The following is a 21,853-nucleotide window of genomic DNA, read 5'->3' as shown; positions in this document are numbered from 1 at the left end:
CTGTATGAGACTGCCCCCCTGGAAGAGGAGAGAGTAAACACAGATGCGGTACTAGCAAAGTCCAAAGAGTGAAGGACTTGACTATAAAAATGAAAACCATTATTATGCTATCAGAATAAAGAACAATAAATATTCTTAGACTGTTAAGTGACTCCAGAAATAGAATTTTGGGGGAAAAGCAATGTAGTTAAGCATGCAAAATGCCTATAAGGGCAGTATAAGAAATCTTTGCAAAGAAGTTTGCGAACTGGAGTACTCAAAGGCCTCCCAATGAAGTGAAGAGTTCCATCAGCAGAAGCAACATTCTGGAAAAGCAAATATTTTATTTTAAATTCGTAGAGACTAGATGTGGGTGATGACACAAAAAAAGAAGTAATGGTTACAACCCAAGAGGAGTGATGAAGTCTGCAAAAAGTGAAGGGAGGAAATGTGGAGTGAGAAAGCCTAGATGTCTGAGCAGGCAGGGTAGGCAGGAATGAAGCAGGAAGGAGTGGATGAGAGAAAGCACCCAGTCTGATGAGTCTGATGGAATGAGGCTGTGCTCTGGCCTGGGCACCCTCACATGGTGTATTGACTGAAGCGTCTGAGGGAGTGCAGGTTGGATTGCTCAGAGAGTCTTCATATGAGGCCTGCGTCAAACTCTCCTATCAAGAATTGAGACCGTTACACTACATGTTGGCAAGACAAATCTTGACAAATATAACTATATCAGACAGTTCATTTTCTCCATACACTGCTCAAAATTTTTTTCTGTGAATTATTTCTTAATTAGGCTTCATGTTTCCTGTGGCAGGAATGAGAGATGAATAATCATTATAGTTTCAGCAAATCAACAGCACTGGTCTCTCATATATATATATAGTCTCTAAATAGAATAAATGTTATATATTGCACAGAAACTTTTCACCTAGTCAGTCCATTTAAAAAATGAGAATAATTTCTACTGTTAACTATTTTTTTCTCTTGTTCTTGCCTCCAAATATTATTCTGCCACTGCATGTCAAGAAGCCAACTATTACTTGGCACTGGGCATCAAGAAGTCATGATATTACCAGTTCAACACAACTGAAAATGAATTCATAGAGATGAATTCACAAACTATGTGTAAATTCACATAGCTACACAGGTCTGGATGAGTCAGATGAAAGAATAGCTAAGTTTTGCTGATAGGCAACAAAAGTTATTTCATAATAATGTGATAAACAAGGTGGTTTTGGAATAGTAGTCAGGTAAGCATGCAAAGGTTTTGAAGATTGTGTCATTACTAGGATTGTAATTTTTTAACAGTTTTTTGCTCCCTACCACTAAAGAAGTGTTCTATCTACTAGCCTATACTTCCTCTGTGACAATATTTCCTACCATTCTTTCTTTTTTTTTTTGGTACCGGGAATCGAACTCAGGACCTTGCGCTTGCCAGGCAGACACTTGTGCCACTGAGCTATATCCCCAGCCCTTTCCTGCCATTCTTAATTGTATCTTTTTGAGTCTACCTAACTAACTGGGACATTATTTATTTTTCTAATAGACCAAAAGTTTATTTTTTCCTGCTTCAGAGTTCTCAATTTGCCATTCCAACTTCTAAACATTTTTGCTACATTTTTCCCATAGCAAATTATGACTTGTTACTCTGGTCCTGGCTCAAATCCTTTCTCCAGAGAGAGACCCTTCTAAACCAAATCATGCCCCACTCTTATCAAGTCCAGATATTCATTTCCCATGTAGTAAATAATAACATCTACAATTATTTTAATTAGTTTTACTTATTCATTATTTGTCTTCCATGTCCTAAATTATGAGGTTTCAGATAAAGATTTTCTCCCTTGCTTCATGTATCTTAAATCCTCAGATCTTATAAAAATGATGACACAGTTATTCAAATAGTTGTTGGATGAAGGTTTGAAAACACGGTAATGAATCCCTGCAAATGCACGGAGGGCTGTTGTAAACCACTTTATGCATGAGATTTCAGCCAGTGGCCAAAGCAATGACAAGGGGAAAATGGAAGGGGAAAATAGTTATGGGCATGGAGAATTCAAACAGCTGTTGGAAGATATTGCCTCAAGTGCATAAGAAGGCAGTGGCTACAGATAACTTTTGGATCACTATTTAAGTATTTGGAAAAATAGAGAAGTTGTTTGCAGACAGGAGAGGTCAGAAATATCCCTCAGTGTGAGAAGAGACAAGTACAGTGCACAGATAAGGTCTTTGGAGACTTAGAGACCTTCTGAGTCATCCTTGGAGGCCATGGTTTACGAATCCACACCATTAGATTATCAGATTAGGCAATTACGTACACATACACCCATCCTACAGACCTGTTATCTTAAAGGGAATCTGATCTGGATTCCTCTCAGGCTCTAGACTAGTACCTTCATACTGGTAAAAATCTCCTCTATTCTTATATTTACAGAAGCCACAAATTATTATGGTATAACTGGAGAATCACTACTGATATCTTAAAAGGTCTTATCTTCCTGATCTTTTAGTTACCTTGTGTATAAACAAGACAAACTTTACATGAAAACATAGAGACTGAGAGAATTCAGCCATGGTATTTTAGTCAACTTGAGAGGTTAGGGGATAAATTAATTTAAAGAGAGGTTAGGGGATAAATTAATTTAAAGAGAAATCTGTTTGTGAAAAGAGCTAACATGCCAGGTAGCATGTTTATGTGTCTTCTAAAATTACTATAAATTCTGGTCATAGGAAAAAATAGTCTAACCAGATTTTCAAAATTTCAGGCATTATGATCTAAGAAAGCCACTTTCACTAAAAAAATATGGTATCTTCCTGCCATGTTGGGTGTTGAGTGAGCTAAAGTGTGTAAAAAGAAAGCAAAGGAGGTCTTCCTGATGTCACGTCTTAGAATAATGCTGGCTGAAATGATTTGAAAGAGAAATCATTCAGTTCACAGTACCTACCAAGGAACTTCTTCAACTGCCCTCATTGGCACGGGAGAATTAAAACCAAACACTGGGTCACCAAGAGCATGCACTAATCCAGTAGGAATACATGTTATCTTCTGCCTACAGAAATACTTTGACATGGAAGCACGTATTTTTCTTAGATAAGAGACATATTTTATTTCAAATAGAGACCCTAGGTCAAGTCTTTAGTCCTAGATTATGATACATAACACTAATGTTTTCCTATACCCAAACTGATGTTATAAGGGGTTTTTCCAGGTATTGTGAGCTGGAGAAATCAGCCCCTGAATCCACAGAGAAAATATTTAGAAATTAGTTAGCATTTTTCTCTTGGAAACCACTTCTAACTAAATGGGATGCATAACTGTCCTATCAGAGATGCCAAACCTCGTGCCTAAAATGAAACATTTAATCCCTGTATTTTCTACATTTTCCTGTGCTTTATCTTTTGTCTGTAGGACACTGAGGATAGAGACCAAAAATAAGAAAGGCAGGAACAGGGGAGAAGAAGGAAACTATCTAAAATGAAAACAGAACGAGAGCAAAATTGAGACAATTGATTTAAAGCTTTACTGGAAAAAAGCTATAACAGCTTAAAAGGCAGCATTTTCTTGAGGGAGCCTCCTGGACATTAACTAATGTATCTGAATATACCTTGTCCTACCCCAATCCCACCCCTGATCAGCCTTACCTTGACCAATAGCCTTAGAGTGTCCAGTGAGGAGAGGGTCAGGGCTGAAGAATAAAAGGACATGGCCTTTAGCAGTGGCACAGACTCGCTTCTGAAACAGCTGGGGCTGTCAACAAGTCAGACACCATGGTTCGGGGGCTGGGGATTTAGCTCAGCAGCAAAAGTGCCTGCCTGGCAAGTGCAAGGTCGTGAGTTCGGTTCCCGGTACCGGAGAAAAAACCAAAACAAAAACAAAAACAAAAAAAAACCATGGTTCATTTCACAGCTGAGGATAAGGCTGCTATCACAGGTGCATGGAAAAAGGCGAATGTGGAGGAGGCTGGAAGAGAAAGTCTGGGAAGGTGGGTTCTGGGGGCCAGGACAAGGGAGGGAAGGAAGGAGACTGCAGCTGGCAGAAATCCAGCCTGGTTCTATGGATTTCTGACAAACTTTGACTTTCCAATTATTATTGTCCCATCTCACAGGCTCCTTGTTGTCTACCCCCGGACCCAAGGGTTCTTTCACAGCTTTGGAAATCTGTCCTCTGCCTCTGCCATCATGGACAATCCCAAGGTCAAGGCACATGATAAGGTGTTGACTTCCTCGGGAGAAGCTCTAAAGAACATAGATGATCTCAAGAGCACCTTTGCCCCTCTGAGTGAACTGCATTGTGACAAGCTGCATGTGGATCCTGAAAACTTCAAGATGAGTCCAGGAGGGAAGTTGGGGGCTCTTGGATAATGAAACTGTGATTTGAGTAGAACTGGGGCCCCCTGTGGGGTGTGAGATACTCAGAAATATTGACGTAGGGAGGAAAGCAACTCCAGAGGATCAACTGAGTTGAGTAACATATTTGGGCTTAAAGGATGCTTCTAGAAGGTGGGAGTGACTTCTCTACACTCTGCTGGCTTTGGAAGGAGATTTTTGCAGAGATGAGGAAAATGGGTTATTGAAGGAAACCATACAGTTTTTGAGGAAAGAACTCTTCTACAAGCAGCTAGGTAGAAATAGCTGCTTTTTCATCTTTTTAAATTTAAAATTCTGCTGGAGGCAGAAAACAAATGGCCACAGAGAAGGTCCATTGAGAAAGGCACCTGTTACCTCAGTAAGATGGAAAGTAAATGACCAAACATCGCTGAGATTATTCCTGTGTTGGATGAATGCTTGTATAAAATATTCCTCATGCCAAATTTGCACCCTGTAATTTCAGGAGAGGGGCAATGTGTCTTTAAAATGTACTAACAGCTGGAATATTTGGTTTGGAAAGATAACTGTGAGAGTTTTATTTTGCTCAACTCCCACAAAAAGCAGAGGGATTTTGGTGGTAAGAAGATATAACCATTTAAATCACGATATGGATATTTAAATGTAAAGATTGAAATCATGGTTAATATTGTAAGGCTAACAGAGTACCTGTGTTTAATGACTGGGCAACATTTCAGCCTTTGAGGGAAGTTGACCTAGGCTTGTTTCTGAGTGAGAGCTGAGTGTCCGAACATCTGAAGACCAGCCTAGAGCTCTTTGTTCACTATGTGTTTATATCACTCATCTCTTTCCACTCGACAGATCTTGGGAAATGTGCTACTGATTGTCTTGGCAAAACATCTTGGTGAGGAATTCACTCCCGAAGTGTAGACAGGCTGGCAGAAGCTGGCGGCTGGAGTGGCCAAAGCCTTGGCCTATAAGTATCATTGAGTCCTCTGCCCAGAGAGAAGAGCTTTAGGGAACAAGCTTTAGTCCTTAAATAATAATGGAAATAGTAAAATTATTCTGCTGTGAAATTATATATCATTGTCTTTAGTTCTTTTTCCATGTACTTTTAAATATATAAACCCATAGATTTTGTGTTGAGAGTTGTGTGTTATGTGTACATGTGTGTGTGTTTAATGAACAGATATTCCTTGTTTGTTGTTGTGTGAAATGTAGACTTTGATTAAAAATAAAATAAGGCAATACACGACATGCACATGGGAGTTCTTCAGGGAAAGGAAAAGGTGGGGAGAGTTCTGGTATGAGGAAGGGCCCGGTGCGACAAAGAGTCTCAGGATACTTAGAAGACAGAATGAAGACTTCAGAGAAGACCTCAGGGCGGTTGGAGGCAGAGTAACAAGGAAGGGGCTCAGTGGAGGAAAACTGTTGCAGGTCCTAGGAGATAAAGGCCCAGACAGGGTTTGTAACTATTCTATTCAGTGTAGGGGACTTTCTAGGAGCAACTAGATTTTCAAAACCTTTGTGAGGCTAGATAGAGGACTGGAAATATTGGTGGTAGGAGCAGAGCTCTTCTTTACGTCATCTCCGGAGAAATGATCTTCCTTTTACTTAAGAACTTTAGATATTGATGGTTGCTATGTGCCTTAAGCTTAAATTGCTACCATGACCTCAGGAAACTCAGTATCCAAGTGTGCAGATTGGTTGCAGCATGTCAAGGAAGAGACATCACCGTAAATTTCTGGGAGACATGCAGGTATTTGTAAGGAAATAAACTAATGGAAGGTTAGAAACCAGAATCAGCATGCCATGTCTGAGCAACAGGCCGGTGCTGCGAGGATGAAAGGAAGTGGGAAGAATTTGTGCAGAATGACCAGGAAGGCAGGTTCACAGAAGTCCTTATGATAAGTTAATACATATTTATAAGCAAGAGTGGAAGGTAACAGCCAGGGAACTCAGACTAGCTTCTTCATTTGTGCTAATAGATTAGAGATCATGTTAATGTTACTTGTACTCATTTCTTTCTCTTTTTTTTAATGATAAAAGGTAAACAGGAGCCTTTATTTTAAGAAACTAACCAGGTAAACAAAAATTTGCAAAACAGAGAGACGTACACTTTGTTACAGATGAAATTGTACTCCAAAAGAACAGAGAGGGACTTGTACACAGAGAGGAAGTTTTATCAGGTTTCTACTGGATGCACCTATGAAAATGGAGATATTAAACATGCTCCATCCAGCTTGATTGGTTTTATGTAAATGAGAGATGTAACTGTGCCCACCACTGATTGGCTAATATTTACATATGACTGTGCATATTAGTTCATTGTCAGCTAAAACAGTAAAATGCCCGGACAAGGGAAGCAAAGTTTAATTTGTGGTCTTTCCAAGAAAACAGAACGCATATGTAACTTTAGGATCACTAAATAGCTACTGAGCGCCATTCTTTTTTTTTTTCTTTACACTAAAAGAAGGAAAACATTAACAAACAGACAACCATTTACAAAATAGGAAAAGAACAGTACAGACAATACAGAGTTACAAACAAAGTGGTAGGAAATTAACAATGCTTGTTGTATTAATATTCCTCACAGAGCATAACACTCAAGTTTTCCTTCTGTTCTTGTGATATTGGAAATGAGTTTGGAGGCAGAGAATTTTTCCCCACTGTACGTTTAGAGTCTTAAATATAAGAAATATATTTTTCTAGTTATAATGCATAGAGGGTGGCATGAACCTTCCTTTAGTATTCTTAACATTATTAATAGGAAATCATACTTAAGTCTTGGTTTTGAACTGAATGCCTTGGTTTTCATCTCCACTCACTTGCTGAGACTATGACCTGAAACATTTCTTGAAGCCTCATAAATTCATATACTTATTTTCTTGAAAGAATGTTTGTGGGATGAATTAATGGTTAGAAAGCCTTTATCACACTACCCGATGCATAGCTTGTATCTGTCGTTCGGCCTAGCTTGAGCAATTTAATGGCTTAGCAGGGCTTACCTCAATAGATAGATGGATGGGTGGATAGACAGATAGATTCTATCATCTATCTATCTATCTATCTATCTATCTATCTATCTATCTATCTATCTATCCACCTATCCATCTATCTATCTATTATCTATATCATCTATCTATCTATTATCTATCTCTATTATCTATCTATCTATCTATCTATCTATCTATCATCTATCCACCCATCCTTCTACCTACTGAAACAGGTCCTGCTAATTGCTCAGGCTAAGCTGAGAGAGACTGTTTATGTATTAGTAGAAAACCCCTGGGTTCAATCCCCAATACCACAAAATCAAAACTCCAGAGTACTTAGTAAAATGTTTATATTCTGTACATATTTGGAAATGAATGAATATAGCAAGATAACACCAGACCTCTCTTTTCCACATTATGATTATTTCATTATTCACAGAGTTGTAGGGCTAAGTGCTGAATGAGAGAATTTTGGCTCTAAAAGGGCTATGTAATGTCACTATTTATAGGTCATGTTGTCATGCGGCTCCTTCCTGTGTTCCTATGCAGTTGTTAACTTTTGCCCTCAATCTTCTCTCCGGCACTTTTCGGTAAACAAGTGTATTGGACTGATAATACGTGCTAGCATTTTTTTACATCAGTAATTCAAACACTAATTTTCTTTCACCTATCAGCCTAGGAGGATGGAGGGAAAAATGTGTATACTAAAATACAGGTCTACTGAATGGACAAGATAATGGAGGCTCCCTGGAGACAGTGGAATTGTCTAATGAAGGCATAGTGATATCAGTCATGAAAGAAACTTCTGCTGCAGAAGTGAGTGAGAAAGACCTGACTTTGCATTTTGTCCTCCTTTTGTCATTGTTCACTGTCAGTGAACATATATGTGGAGCCCAAATGGTGAGTGAACCTTGGAAATGACAGTTCCTTAAGTACAGAGAAAATCAGGTGATGGATGTAAGTTAAGGAGCTAAAAGGTAAAGGACAAGAAACAAGGGACTAGGATGCATGTAGTAAATGAATAATTATAATTTGTGATGATAATTAAAGATTAATATCTTGATAAGATAATATGGATATACAGACTGCTTATAGAAGTGGACTCAGATTAGATTCCTGGAGAGGACTGGCATTTAAAAATCACATATAAAAATAATACCGTCTACTGATACTTGGAAGGGGCCCCTCTTGTGCATTAGGCTACTTAAATGAACATATTGCCTCAGTAGTCAGTATCTGACTAGTCTGAATTAAGTCCAGTTTAAACAGTTTATCCAGTCAGGCAGCAAGTAAGTAATAAACTGAGATGGACTACTGAGCTGATTGTGTGTTTATTAAAGTTAAAATATTTAAATAATGTGTTCAGGAAAGATAGTTGGTCTTTTATTAATAGGATTTAAACTCCAGCTTGGATGACCTTAGTCCTTATTATTTACTTTTTTCCATATAACCCACCTTTCTTACATATACTTCTTAGGATATCATTTATACCTGAAATCTTAAACATAACTTTTGAATACTGCAATTCCTAAGTTTGAGCTCCAGTTCTGACCTCTTAGTGCCAAATTCATGCATTAAAGTACATACTGAACTGTTTTGTATAGGGGCCTTTCAGGCTCCCCAGACTCAGCAAAGGTATTTTACTTTTTAATTTAATTTAGTTTAATTTAATTTAATTTTTATTGGAACAGTTTGTCTTCTAGTATTTTCCACCCTAGCCAAATGTATACCCACTGCCCTTTTACCTGCACCAGAAACTTAAAGTCTTCTTGGCTTCTTTTATTTCCTTTCCAATAATCAATAATCAAGTTTTGCTTGAATCTTCCTCTGTCTTTTTGTTACTGTTATTATTGACAAGGGTCAAGTCCGCCTTGTTTACTGGACACACTAGAAACTCTTTTTTCCACTTTACCATCTCTTCACATTATACACATGCTCTCAATACAACCCATGTATAACAGGGATGTGATCATGTGTCCCCATTGTGTCAAATCATGTGTGGTAGAAGAGAATTCAAGTGAGGGGCTGGGGATATAGCTCTGTAGCACAGCGCCTGCCCGGCAAGCACAAGATTGTGAGTTCAATCCCCAGTACTGGAAAAAATAAATAAAAAAATAAAAAGAGAATTCAAGTGAAACGCGAAATCTTTAGAGTTAACAAAGACCCAATAATATCTCTATAGCTTTCAAAATTTGCCTGACTTTTTTCAGAACTAATGTCCCTGCTTATAAAATGGGCTAGTGATTCGACCTCATAAACATACCACAAGATTTGAAAGTGATGTTGGTAGAGTGCATTTTCTGTCACTTCTGAGCAAAGGGTAGGGCTTATACAACAAACTGCGACATGTTTCTCTCTGCCTTGTTCTAGTCTGTGCTCTTGACCTGGCCGTATGTATTTTTTTTGGGCTTCAAACTTATGTAACTAAATATTTCCTTTAGAACTGCTCAAGGGTGCATCAAATACATTACGCATAAGGCTGAACTTCTGATCTTATTCTAGTTTTGCTCTTTCAAACTTGTCCCTCATCTTGTGTGTTTTTTTTCAGTCACTGCACCACCATCATGGATGAAGCTTCCTAACAGAGGTGACTTTTCTCCCTAGTGCAATCAACCTCCTGCTCTTTGTCTCTACTTAGTCTACTTCTAAAATGCACTGAAGCAGAGGAATGAGAACAAGTTTTTCAAAGCACAAATCAAATTACTGCACCTCCTTTCTTGAATTGTTCAGTATTTATGGTACTGGCTCACGTGTTAGAGAGAAATCATCTGTTGACATAGTTTAAACATCGTTTGTAGCTCCTCTTCCCACTGTATAATACTTTCCATTGGGATCTGAAACAACCACATTATCACTTTTTCAATATATAAATGAAAATATATAACTTGTATATATTTTGAACTTTTATATATTTTGAATTTTGAGCTTCTCTCTCTGGTTATTTTTAATCAAAATTTGTTAAATTCATCTGCATTGCTGTATCCTGTATCTTCCATTATTTTATTTCTTCCTCTTCCTTTTCCATGTCATCCTAGTCATCACCTCTTCCTCCCTTTCTTACCTTTCTTCTTTCTTTTCTTCCCTGATCCCTCCCCCTCCTTTCTGATGCTTCCTTCCATCCCTCTCTCTTCTCTCTTTTTTTTTATCTCTCTCTATTCTTGTCTGTTGCTCCTTGCTTTTTTATTCCTTTCATTCCTTCTGCTGTGCAGATAAATGAAAAATAATATTGATATTGTAATATTATTTTTCAATTGAAAAATAAGTAAAATGCTATTTGAATCATTTTCCCTGGTCTAACTCCCCTTCTGTTTTTGCTTGAGAATGCACCTGCCAAAATTTCTGTATTTTAATTTACCAGAAAACCCTATCAGGCTTAATCTTCCTGATAAAACAAATCTACTTTGTCCTTCTTCCACATTCCTTCTTTAGCTATGACATAGGGTGCTACGAGTATCTGATATTTGTCCTTATCTCTCATTGAAATACTTTATAGTCCATGTTCTCCAAACCTAGCTCAGTAACTGGCAGAAAGATATTATGCATTTGTAAAACTCTTTTGAAGGACATGTATTATAATAAAGGAAGAAAAAGGTGAGTTTTGTAGTTGGAAGAACTTACAAAAAGAAGGAAGAAAGTGACTCCTCCGGCAAAATATTTGTGTTTTCTGCCTTGATTCTGACTTACTCCATTTTTAAAACATTATTTATTGGGTTTTCTGGTCAAACTAAAGAAATAATCAAATACAAAATAGCCTCTGACAAATGATTGGATGAGTATTTATTTTCTTACCAGGAGGATTTCATCCAAAGGAAGAGAAGGAAGGCATAGCTAGAAGCATGAGAGAAGCTTAGTCTGTTTTGTCCTTGTGATTACTTTGCATGTCCCGGAGACACAGGAGATCCGTCCATCCTCTCTTACACTGGAGCACAACAGGCAAATCCTTTCCAATGTCTGTGCTGTCATTCTTCACTTGTATAATAAAAATGGAGGAAATAACATGTCATCTGCCTACCAAATGGTTATTCCAAAAAATGTACAAGGGTTCCAGAAAGGGGCAATTTGTGCTGCTGGGATGGGACCAAAAGATACTTAGAGGGTGGACTGAGCACCTGATGTCAGCACCCCAAGCTGGTGCCAGGACTGCCAAGAACAGGTACAGCTGTCACTGATCGGGCCTCACCCTGCAGAACCACACCCTGGCCTTAACCAATCTGCTTACAGGGGCAGGGAGGGCAGGAGCCAGGGCTGGGCATAAAAGGCCGAGCAGGACCAACTGCTGCTTACGCTTGCTTCTGACACAGCTGTGTTTACTAGCAACCCAGAAACAGACACTATGGTGCACCTGACTGGTGAGGAGAAGGCTGCCGTGGCCGGCCTGTGGGAGAAAGTGAACGTGGAAGAAATTGGTGGTGAGGCCCTGGGCAGGTTGGTATCAGGTTATAAGATGCTTTGCGAGGCTAATGGAAGCTGGGTAATTGGAAACAGAGAGGTTTCCTGGGTTTCTGACAGGCGCTGATGTTCTCTGTCCCTTGGTCTGCTCTCACTCCTCAGGCTGCTGGTTGTCTACCCATGGACCCAGAGGTTCTTTGAGACTTTTGGGGACCTGTCCTCTGCTTCTGCTATTATGGGCAACCCTAAAGTGAAGGCTCATGGTGCGAAGGTGCTGAACTCCTTCAGTGAGGGCCTGCACCACCTGGACAACCTCAAGGGCACCTTCGCTAAACTGAGTGAGCTGCACTGTGACAAACTGCACGTGGATCCTGAGAACTTCCGGGTGAGTCTGTGGGACTGGGCTCCTGTGACATCCTTCCTCTTTCTTTCTACAGCCACGTTCTCACCATGAGAAAAGGGAGTTAGGGTTAGGGACTAGTTTAGGATGAGAATGGTGTGTCTGTTTGTATCCCCGTGGACCTCCGAAGATCATTTATTACACTTTATTCTGTGCTCAGTACTATTCTTTCTTTCCTTTCCTTCTTGTTTTCCTCTTTTTTCTGTAATTTTGTCTCTTTTTTACTAAATGTTTTATTTTAAACCAATTTTTCTTCTATTCCTCTGTTTTTGTTTGTCTTCTTTCAAACACTTTCTCTAGTTTCTTTCTAGACAAAGTGGATAAAATGTACCATGTTTCTCCACCCAGGTTTGAATGGTAACTGTGACATTATATTTTCTGGGTTAAGGCATTAGGGACAAATATTTCTGCCTATAAATTCTGGCTATCTTATCAGTGGTAGCAGCTATCCAGCTATTGTTTCATTACCAGTTTTTGGTTACAGGAAAAGCACAGGTTGAGATGAGTTTGGAATACTCTGTGTTTAACTAGGCATGTTCGTGTCTCTCATTTCTTCCCCACAGCTCCTGGGTAACATGATTGTCATCGCTCTGGCCCATCACTTCGGCCCGGAATTCAACCCTGCTGTGCATGCTGCCTTCCAGAAGGTCGTGGCTGGTGTGGCTAATGCCCTGGCTCACAAGTACCACTGAGCGTTCTTTTCTGCCCTCCACTTCTTGAAGAAGGTCTCTCGGTCCCCTGAGAACAATTACTAAATCCAGGGGAAATTATGGAGTTCCTTGAACATCTGGCTTCTGCCTAATAAAGAACATTTATCTTCACTGCAATGGTGTAGTCAAATTATTTCTGTATCTCAGAAGGGAACAGGGAGAGCCGGGCACTTAAGACATGAAAAAAAAAGTAACAGCATTTAGTTCAGATCTTATGGAAACACACATATCCTTTGGATTCAAAGACAGATGGTGAGACTATAAACAGGCCCTGTATGTGGGAAGCAGCCTCTGCTAACTTTTCCTTAGTCACCACTCAAAAAAAAAAAAAGAAAATTCAAATGAGAGCTAGGCTGGAGTTTTGCTATATATTATTCTAAGTTCTTAGGTTTTAGCCTTCCTCATAAATGTCTCTTCTCCCTCCAGCTGGTTGCCCAGGACTCCCCAGCCTCTACTTCACTAAATTCTCTTCTATAAAGTCACCGCCAATACACACAGTTTTCTTTCATGTTTAACTGGCCACATTCCTCCTCCTCCCTGACCTTCTCCTTGACCTCAGTTGACCCTGTTGTCCTGTAGCTCTGCTCACAGGAGAGATAACTGGAGAAGGAGGGGAGCCACCTTGTCTCTTGAACCCTTGCTCTCAGCCTCCACCATTAGGTTTGGTCAAAAATCTACAATGTTGGTCTCCCCAGGAGCAGAAGTGTTTCTCAGTCTGGATTGGTAGGAGTGGACATAATATACCAGTATCTAGAAGATCTAAAACGGTGGCCTCACTAGTGAAATTTATAGATGACAGATTTCTTAGCCAGTGCTCTTGCCCATGGCATGCATAGAGACTTTCCCAGCGTAGGGAGTTAGTTCAGCTCTTTATTGGTTCTGTTAGAAGGGAGGTAGAAGACATGCACACACCCAATAAAGTTTAATCAGTTGCTTAGTTAATCAAGAATAAATTGCTTGTTTTGGTCCTTGGGCTCATTTGGTTGGAAACACACTTACTTCCCAGGTTAAAATGCTAAAATTTTATTTGGTATATGGAAATAAATGGTATTCACTCATCTTGACAATGTTGGCACTATAACAAAGTAAATATGCTTGGAAAAGCTCTCAGAACAAAAAGATGAAAGAATTATGGTGATTGTTACTGTTTCAAAGACTATGATTCTGTGAACAAATCTTCCCCCCAAATATATAAATATCCTAAAAAGCTGAAAAGTTTAGATATTCTTGGACACTATGGATTTTTTCACTTTTTTATTTTAAAAATTAAAAAAAACTAACAAAACAACAATGAGGACAAAATCAAAACAACACAAAAACAACAAAAATGATACATGATCTCAAAACAAAATGACAGGAATTAACAATGCTTGCTACATTGTTTTGCTACATTGCATCTTCAACAAAGTTGCTCAGTCCACCAGACATAAGAATGTAAGGTTGATCAAATAATCCAAGACACTAACAAGTAATGAAAAATAATAATAAAAAAAATTGGAAATGTTGCAGAGCTTCATTATACAAGATGGTAGGAGTTCAACAATGGTTCTCATACTGCATATTGTTGTTTTCAGATCAGTCATTCTGATTACCAGATTCAAGAAAAAACAAAATTTAAACATTGATTGTTCCTTTCAATAAACCACAGACATCAGCAATACAGCTAAGGTACAATAGATATTGTGCAAGGGAAAAGAAACTGCTGAAGTAAGAAGGAGCAACTGGGATGAAAGAACAGAGAGGAAAAAGAAAGAAGAGAAAAATATGTATATATATATATACACAGGACAGCTAGGATAATTGTACAGTACCTGTTGGTTTATTGAAAGGAACTGTTAATGTGTAATTGTTCAGACAATATGGATTTTAAAAAAACAAAGTATGCAGTAACTCCTTACCAACTGGCGAACCATACCTATCAGCAGTGCCAGACCTTAACAGGGTGCTAGGAAAACATTGCCCACTACTGGTCTATCTTGATAGTCAGAAGAACTTGTTGACTCAAAAGCTAGAGCATCAAAGAAACAATTCAGAATTTATTAGTTAAGAGGGGGAAGGAAGAAAAGGAAAAAGAAAAAGTTATATTTATATATACGATAGTTAAGATAGTTAAACATCTAGTTTCTCTTAGTTCATTGAAAAGAAAGGTTTGTGCTAATATTATCTGGACAAGGATATGCCTATATCTTTTACTCTGAATAACTACTAGGAAGACAACAATACTCAGCATATTAATTACTAACCAGTTTTGAAACTGTTTTATTGGTTTTTTTCTCTTTAAAATAAAAAAGTGTATGTTGGCTGAATCTACTTTGTTGAAATTGATCTTTGCATTAGTGAGATTGTACAGGGAAAGTATATAAGCACATATAGTCTAATAAATCCAGACCAAATGAGGATTGGATTAGCTGCCAGGTACATATTAAAGTAGAAAAGAGAATTGTGCAAGTATCTAAGACAAGTTGTACAACTCCACACAGACATTGGAAAGAATGAGGAGCAGGGGGAGCCTAAGGAGTCAATCAAGCAGCATAAAAATAGAGACAAAAGATTAATAAAAGTGGGAATCTAGGTTCTGCAAAATGCTTCCTTCTAGTCTAGGTTCTATAAAATGATGCTTCCCCTTTTTAATCATTGCTAGTATTTCTAAAAAATGTGATGTCAAGGAAAAGAACTCTTCAGTAAACATTACAAATTACCAAGTTAATTGGCATTGACGAATACCTATTTAGCCAGAAGTAAAGTGCTAAATGCCCAGAATTTTGTAAAACTAGGTACTATCTGGATGCTGTTCTATTCCTGTACTAGCACTATGAAGAGGGTGAAAATAATAAAAGATAACACAACCCACTTACAACATATTGGAATATCACAGTTCTTGCTTGAAGTCAAATATAACGTATACTTTATATGGAAAGGAGCCATCAAAATGCATAGAACATTTAGACACCCATATTTATAACATAAGCCAGAGTCAGAGTTGTTCCCAAATTACATTTTGCTATTAAAATTTGTCTTATAGGGTTACTGATTTCCATCTACTGTTTTGTCTCTACTCTTTTACACTCTTTTATTTTTCACACCTATTCCATCATTAATTTCTACTGGTGATGACTACTGTCTTAAATGCAGATAGGTACTGAGTGGCAGACAATGATTTTTGTCAGCTATTATAAGTATGCTACCAAGAGATTTTTAAAAACCTGTTGTAAGAACTAAGTGTTGAACCAAACATTATATACCATACAAATGGCTGTTAAGGTTGGAGCCCACTTTGTACTGACCAGAAGAACACTTTCTTAGCTATAATGCACTCAGACTCTTTCTTCCTCTTAGCGACCCCAATCTCATGCATTATCTTGATTTTACACCATTTAAAATTTCAAACCACCATCATTTCTTCTTGATGGGCAGCTTCTACCACTTCTGCATTTCTCTGCTTGTGCCTGGCAATATGGCACAGCAAGCTCTGCTGCGATACAGCCTGGGTTTTGCTCTCATGTCTACAAGTGAATAAGCCTGATTGGGCACAAGATACTTAATGTCTCTGTGCCTTAGATTCCTCAAGCACAGACTGAACTATAACAAATAAGAGGGGCTTTTTACTCCTTTTTTTTGGGTTAAATTAGCTAAGGGTTTGTATATTTTGTTTATTCTTTCAAAGAATTAACTATTCAGGAACCTGAGTTAATTTAAACTAGGAGGTATGATAGACATTGTGAAATGATAGGAAAACACTCAAGGATAAAGGGCAACTGGGATGTGGGAAGAGAGAATGGAAAGAAGGAGAAATTTTGTATGTGTGTATATACAGGATAGTTAACACGGCTGTTCTACCGTCTTCTATTTCTTTGCTGAAAGAAACTGTTAACGAGTCCTTGATTGATCAGTATTGCATGTCTCTATCTGTTTTCATGAGAAGCCACTTTGAAGATATCAATATGTAATACAACAAGCATTGTTCATTTCCTACCACTTTGTTTGTAACTCTGTATTGTCTGTACTGTCCTTTTGCTATTTTGTAAAATGTTGTCTGCCTGTCAATGTTTTCCTCCTTTTATTTTTAAAATAAAAAAAGAATTAACTATTCATTAATTCTTGGTATTTTTTGGCCTCAACCTCATTAATTTGAGGACTGATCTTTCTAATTTTCTTCCTTGTACTATCTTTGGGTTTGAGTTTTCCTTGTTTTTCTAAGACCTTGAGGTGCATCATTAGGTTATGTATCTGGGCTTGCTCTGTTTTTAAAAATTTATTTTTACAAATTCTTGTAATGAGATAATATAAAGTCATTCAAATAAAGAGAAACCAAATGAATTTTCTGTGAATGTTTAATTTCAGTGAATCCTTATAAAGGCTGATCATGATGATATTCACAATAAACATAAAAATATAATCTTATTCTCTACTTGTATCCAGTGATATATAAGAAAAACAGAAACTCTACTACATGGTATAATAGCTACTAATTTCTTTTTTTTCATTTTTATTTTTATTTTGAAGAGAATAAAAAAATAAGAAAACACATTAGAAATGATACAGAATTTCAAAGGAAGATGGTATGAAATCAACAATGGTTGTTATATTGCATATTGTTATCTTCAAAGTAGTTGTTTAGATTATTAATTTCTTTAAGCTCACCATAACCATAGAGTCAACCTACTTGAATATAGTGTATTCTCAAAAGAAAATTAAAATCAAATGTAAAATCCCACGGACTGACAATGAAGAATCAAATGAACACTATCTGCTATGTCACCTGTGGTCCAATGCAAGAGACCTACTTTGTTCCTGTATGATTTATGAGGCCTTGGATTCTGGGACACTGATTTCCACAAATATGTGCTTCTGGTGGCTTAGATCTGTTATCATATCTGAGGCATCTTAGAAATCTAAACATCTAGGAATCTGAAATTATAATTTTAAAATGTGACAATTATAAATAAACATTGAAATACAGTGTTCATAAAAGATTCTCCCACAATTCAAAAATCCAGTGTCAAAAATAGTAGCAAGGTAAACTTTCATCACTTTGTCTATAAGAATGTACAAGATAGAGTTAAAAGCATCATATCACAGTGATACCTGCATGCCTATGTTTATAGCAGCACAATTTGTAATAGCCAAATCTTGGAAATAGCCTAGATGCCCATGGAAGGATAAATGACTAAAGAAAACATGGTTTTATACAAAATGGAGTGCTACTCTGCCATAACAGATAAAAATGAGACATTTTTAGGTAAATGAATGCATCTTGAGATCATACTTCTAAGTGAAACAAGTCAGAAATGTGTGTTTAAATATTGCCTTGTTTCTCTTCTATGAGAAACTAAAAACGTAAAGAAAGATCAAAATATTGTTAGATATTGGAAAGCAGGAAGACAATTTTCAAATGGGAGGGGGAACAAGGAAGGGAAAAGAAAAAGAGAATGGAAGGAAAAAAATAGAAACAAAAATGTGTAAATGGGGAGGAAGGAGGGGGTTGAAGGGTGGGGAAGGGAATGAGGAAACGAAAAGAATTAAAATATATTACATTCAGGTACAAATTCCCTACAATGAAAATGATCAGTATGTATGGCAAATATGTACTGATAAAAGAGAAATTTTTTTTTTTTTTTAAAGAATATACAGGATCTGTACAGGGAAAGCAAAGAAGCCCTGTAGAGAAAGCTACTCTTTTTTGGCTCTGACTTCTTTATTTCCCAAGAAAAACACATCCTGGTGATAATGTCCTGTTAAATTGCTAGGGAAGCTTTCTTTCCTGACATAATTTGGTTATGTCCCTAGACCTCTCTCATTTGATTTCTAGTTTCAGTGGTTGGGTTGAGCTTTTGCTCCCTCCACAAACATACTATTCCAAGTCATGGCAAACATCTCTCCCTTCCTGGGCCTGATAGCCAGGAACCCCAGCTCCCTGATGGCAGGCATCTGGTAGGGAGAACACGCCACTCAGAGAGGGTGGAGAGGCCACTCACAATCCTTTACTGTCCTGAGGGGTTAGAATGCCTCGAGATGTTGTAGGAGATGTTGTAGGAGATGTTGTAGGAGATGTTGTAGGAGATGTTGTAGTCATTTGGCGATTCTGCAGCTGATCACCTCGAACTCTATTGTGTTCAACGTTGTTACCCTCAGGGCTAGGAGAGCCGATTAATCTGCATTAATGGACCATCTCCCTAGAGGCTCCATTCTCAGTAAGACAGTGTGCTCTACTATTTGAAAAGCAGCGGGTAAATGTGAGGGACTAATTTATCTTCCACATCCTCCTCTGGAAAAGGATGGTGGAGCTGAAATTAATGTCAATATATGAACTCAAAGTTACATTCTTACCATTCTTACCAACATCTCATTCAGCATGCAAAATTATCAAGATAATATGAGTTTTTATGAGTGACTCTTCATTTTAAAGTTAATGAAACTCTAGGTAATATCTATAATTTTTGTAAGATGTTTTCTAGATACCAATTTGATATGAAATTTCATTTTTTAACTGCTGGCAAAACTATTCTTTCTTTCCATGAGGACCTGAAAATGAAAGAAGTGATAGAGATTATGGTTACAGATGGCTTCATTGAAGACATGGAAACCTCTTGGAGAATGAATGCTCTGGAGCCCAGTAGCCTGGGTATCTTTTCTTTTTCTGGGTGTTTTATAGTGCACATTTGCAGTACATGTTCACATTCACCTTGGTCAGTAGGTGCATGTAGTTAACATATCTTAATCCTTTTTATTCCCCTACTCCTTTTTTCCCCCTCTTCTATTCCTTAGATGCTTTTCCCATTTGCAAAAGAGCTATATCCCTATTTTTTATTGTCCATCTTTTGTTTTTTGGAATTATTTATACTTCAGGTTTTTCATACAAGAAAGCTATCTTTCAGCTTGTGTTTATGACTTAATTCACTTAATACGGTTTCAAGGTGCATCCGTTTTCCTACAGATGATACAAGTTTATCCTTTTTTATGGCAAAGTACTGTTCCATTATGAGTTAATACAACATTTTGTGAATATCTTAACTCAGTTTCTTAGGAACTCCCTACAAATTGCTTTTTTTCTGAAACAGAGCTAGATTGTCTTGGCCTGTTTTGTAATTTTCAAAGGGCACATTTATATATGTGTAATAATTAAACTATTTATCTTACAAATTCAAGGGCCTACTTCAGTACAAAGATAGAATTTTAAAAAGTTGATCTCAAAGGTAGCTACTAAAATTTAAAAATGAGAGAATAGGAGAAGGGCAGGATAAGGAAATATTGAGCAAAGAGTCCAAAGTTACAGTTGGCTAGAGGGAATAAGTTGTAGTGATCTAGTGATGACTACAGAGAATGCACTGCATACTTAAAAATTATTAAACTGTGGATGTTTAGCATCTCACCAAAGATAATAAGTTGGTGAGGTGATAAATATATTAATTAACTCAATTGGCTATAACATCTACACATACAAAAACATCATATTTTACACATTAAGTGTAAAACTTGTCAATAATTGAGACATTTTTATAAGTTTAAAAATAATTATTTATCATTTCTCCTCTCATTTTCTGTTTGGTTGTTGTCTTTCCTTTAGTGCTTATCAATTTTTTGCTTGGTTTTAGATTGTCTCATATTTTCATAAATAAAAGAAATGAGTTAAAGAAATCAAAATAGACAAATTCCCTGGAGAGAGGTGGTGCATTCTGTAGTCCAATCAGATCATCTGGGTTTTGATGAAAACTTTTCAAATACATAGGTAGCCACAGTTAAATATGAGGTTTGCTTAAAAATATAGTGTTTAAATTTTTTAATAATTTATAACTGTAAAAGATTCATTGCCAGTGATCCTTCTGAAAGAGTGCCTTTCTCTTTAAATGCACTTATTTCATCTGAAGCAGTCCTGGATATCAAGTGAGGAGGAGCATTCTGAAGGAGATTAATGGCAATGTGTCTTTTACTGTAAGAATGTTTTAAAAATGTAAACATTGACCTTATTTTGCATTATTCTTTGAACATATACCATGTCTTGTATTTCTATCATGCTTCTAAATTACAAAAAAGTATTTTAATATTTAAATTATTGAAAAAATACTTATATATATCATACAGAATCTAAACTATTTCATAAAGAATAGATAAACAAAAGATGACTTGTAAATTAATAGTCACAACTGTTAGTGTAAACTGGGATGTTAAGCCTACTTTGAGTCTGAGGTGAACAGTTCTGTCTCTGCTATCAGAACTTCTAGGCAACCAGCTCTTCGGATAAGCGTAATAGGAGGTTCTTATCTCTTCCGCCATGCCAAGACCCAAGGGGCCTGACCTTAATTTATATTTTCCAACTGTAACAGAGAAGAAAGGAGAAAAAAAAAACAGTGGACTACTTCTGACCCCTACTGGCATGGAGTAATGGTCATCAGGGGTTTGACCTTTAAAGGGTGGCCATATAATTCATTGTATACAGCAGGGCATCCATGAGTAGCATTTGATAATTTTGCTGAAAGAACAAGTAAAACCAGACTATTCTGCAGAGGTTTTTTTTTTATTAAATATCTGACTTCCAGACATAGCTGACTTCCTTCATGCCTTATAGCTGAGCAAGGACAGATGGAAGTAAGTTGCAAGCAATCATAGGGGATCATTTCCAAAAAAACAGAAAAAAAATTCCTCACTTGAAATTACACAACAAAGGTACTGTGATAAAATCAACATGGTACTGGCAAAGAAACAGACCTGTGGGTCAGTAGAATAGACTGGAAGATGCAGTCACAACCATAAACAGACTCATCTACTTTATCTTTGGCGAAAGGGCCCAAACAAGTTCACTGGAAGAAAGATAGCCTCTTTAATAAACGATGCTGGAAAAACTGGCTCTCCACATGCCAAAGACTTAAGCTAGACCCATGTCTATCACCATGCACCAAACTCAAGTCAAAATCGATTACAGATCTAAATATTAAAACAGAAACACTAAATCTACTGGAAGAGAAAGCAGATAAAAATGTTGAAGACACAAGGGTAGGTGGAGAGTTCATGAACAAAAACCAAACTGCACGGGAACTACTTTAAAGATTCAACAACTTACT

General features: G+C 37.3%; 2 protein-coding genes across 2 annotated transcripts; both read left to right on the top strand.

Annotated features, from left to right (window-relative positions):
* The first annotated feature begins 3,867 nt into the window (after positions 1 to 3,867).
* Positions 3,868 to 5,232, top strand: LOC102029170 (hemoglobin subunit epsilon-1-like). The gene is made up of 3 exons (XM_013511751.1): positions 3,868 to 3,959; positions 4,083 to 4,300; positions 5,162 to 5,232. The coding sequence occupies exons 1-3, from the start codon at positions 3,868 to 3,870 to the stop codon at positions 5,230 to 5,232; spliced, it is 381 nt and encodes a 126-aa protein (XP_013367205.1).
* Positions 5,233 to 11,562: 6,330 nt separating this feature from the next.
* On the top strand, positions 11,563 to 12,914 carry Hbb (hemoglobin, beta). Its single transcript, XM_005380076.2, has 3 exons — positions 11,563 to 11,723; positions 11,850 to 12,072; positions 12,651 to 12,914. Exons 1-3 carry the CDS (start codon positions 11,632 to 11,634, stop codon positions 12,777 to 12,779), a joined length of 444 nt encoding a protein of 147 aa, XP_005380133.1. The 5' UTR covers positions 11,563 to 11,631; the 3' UTR covers positions 12,780 to 12,914.
* The last annotated feature ends 8,939 nt before the right edge of the window (positions 12,915 to 21,853 follow it).

Source organism: Chinchilla lanigera, unplaced genomic scaffold (assembly GCF_000276665.1).
Source record: "Chinchilla lanigera isolate Chin_1 unplaced genomic scaffold, ChiLan1.0 scaffold00013, whole genome shotgun sequence".
Taxonomy (NCBI): domain Eukaryota; kingdom Metazoa; phylum Chordata; class Mammalia; order Rodentia; family Chinchillidae; genus Chinchilla; species Chinchilla lanigera.
This window is presented reverse-complemented; position numbering and strand designations above follow the sequence as displayed.

Bases quoted from the DNA above. Each gene is read 5' to 3' on its own strand.
- LOC102029170 (XM_013511751.1), top strand. From the start codon at position 3,868: ATGGTTCATTTCACAGCTGAGGATAAGGCTGCTATCACAGGTGCATGG. The intron at 3,960-4,082 runs GTGGGTTCTGGG...CCCATCTCACAG, and splicing joins GGAAGAGAAAGTCTGGGAAG to GCTCCTTGTTGTCTACCCCC. The intron at 4,301-5,161 runs AGATGAGTCCAG...TTTCCACTCGAC, and splicing joins TGTGGATCCTGAAAACTTCA to AGATCTTGGGAAATGTGCTA.
- Hbb (XM_005380076.2), top strand. From the start codon at position 11,632: ATGGTGCACCTGACTGGTGAGGAGAAGGCTGCCGTGGCCGGCCTGTGG. The intron at 11,724-11,849 runs GTTGGTATCAGG...CTCACTCCTCAG, and splicing joins GGTGGTGAGGCCCTGGGCAG to GCTGCTGGTTGTCTACCCAT. The intron at 12,073-12,650 runs GTGAGTCTGTGG...TCTTCCCCACAG, and splicing joins TGGATCCTGAGAACTTCCGG to CTCCTGGGTAACATGATTGT.